The sequence below is a fragment of the Acyrthosiphon pisum genome, unplaced genomic scaffold, assembly GCF_005508785.2.
Source record: "Acyrthosiphon pisum isolate AL4f unplaced genomic scaffold, pea_aphid_22Mar2018_4r6ur Scaffold_20960;HRSCAF=22641, whole genome shotgun sequence".
NCBI classification, from domain to species: domain Eukaryota; kingdom Metazoa; phylum Arthropoda; class Insecta; order Hemiptera; family Aphididae; genus Acyrthosiphon; species Acyrthosiphon pisum.
The window spans coordinates 179,933-181,061 of NW_021770374.1; the positions used below are offsets into that span (position 1 = coordinate 179,933).

Here is a 1,129-nt window from a genome sequence, read left to right on the forward strand (position 1 = left end):
AAAATATGGCTCTTCTGATTTAAGACGGATTAAAGCTTCAGTAAAAATGTATGATGAGTATAAAATTGACAAAAATATTATGGTGTATTTATCTAAAATTGTGAACTTTTTGTATATTTATAAATTTGGCAACGTTGCATAAGCAATCGTGTCGTTTTACGAGTTTCCATTGTTATACAGCAAACATACGCAATCGTGTTCCGTAAAAGGTAAATCGTACGCAATCGGGTTCTACCCGTGGGGACAAGATAGGAAGGTCCAAATCATGTGACCTTTGTACTTATTAGTTTAAGATTATAGGATTATGACTATTATGACCGTTTGGGTTATTAAATTGAGATATAATTTCGTTTTGACTTCTGGTTTTTACTGTTGGGTTTGATCAATTGCCCAGTAGCTGTAAATTAAACGAATATTTAAGCATAAATAAGTCGCAAACGGATTACTCAAATTAAATTCTGCAAACGTTAAAATTATTTTTTTCAGAATGTTAATAGATTTTCGTTATTGAAAATAGGTGTTGCCATTTTAAAATCGAAAGTTGATAGTGTTTTATCAAATAAGGGAGGGACTCAAAATTATCAAAATTATAACAAATTGTAAAACAGTAAAACCTAGAAAATTTAAAAAAAAAATTTTCTTAAAATTCCTAATACTTACCAAGATATTGACTGGTTCATGATAAAAGAATCACCCTGTATACACAAAAAGTAGTTGAAATAATACTTCAATTTTCAACTTCAGTATTTTGTCTGCTAGTTAATACTTTAAACATGTTAAAACAGAAAATATACAGTAATTTTCAAAATTATGGATTTTCTATAGTAAATATTAATGAATGGATCATCGAACGGAGTTCTTATTTTTATGTTACCTATTAACCAAATATTTGTTTTATCATTTTCTATACTTAGTAAAATCTTCTAAATATTTTGACTCATTTAAATAAGCTTGGCTATAATGCAACTAATCTCCTAAAATTGTCCAAATATGCTTAAATAATACATTTTAAATCATAAACCAGAACGCACTTTTTATCAAATTATATAGTTTTGAAAGAAGCAATATTTTAAACGGCTACTTACGTAGATAGGTCAGGATCAGGATAGAGAAAGAGTACACAAAAAAT

General features: G+C 27.7%; 2 protein-coding genes across 2 annotated transcripts in view; one reads left to right on the forward strand and one right to left on the reverse strand.

The window, feature by feature from the left end:
* LOC107883973 overlaps positions 1–33 on the forward strand; it is an 840-nt gene extending 807 nt beyond the window's left edge. The window contains exon 5 of the mRNA XM_029492151.1: positions 25–33. Within this exon, the coding sequence (XP_029348011.1) occupies positions 25–33 (9 nt within the window). The remainder of the gene's footprint in view (positions 1–24) is intronic.
* Positions 1–1,129, reverse strand: part of LOC100167657 — a 12,052-nt gene extending 10,923 nt beyond the window's left edge. Inside the window, exon 1 of the mRNA XM_001946252.5 lies at positions 1,086–1,129. The gene's annotated coding sequence lies outside the window, so the exon portion shown is untranslated. The remainder of the gene's footprint in view (positions 1–1,085) is intronic.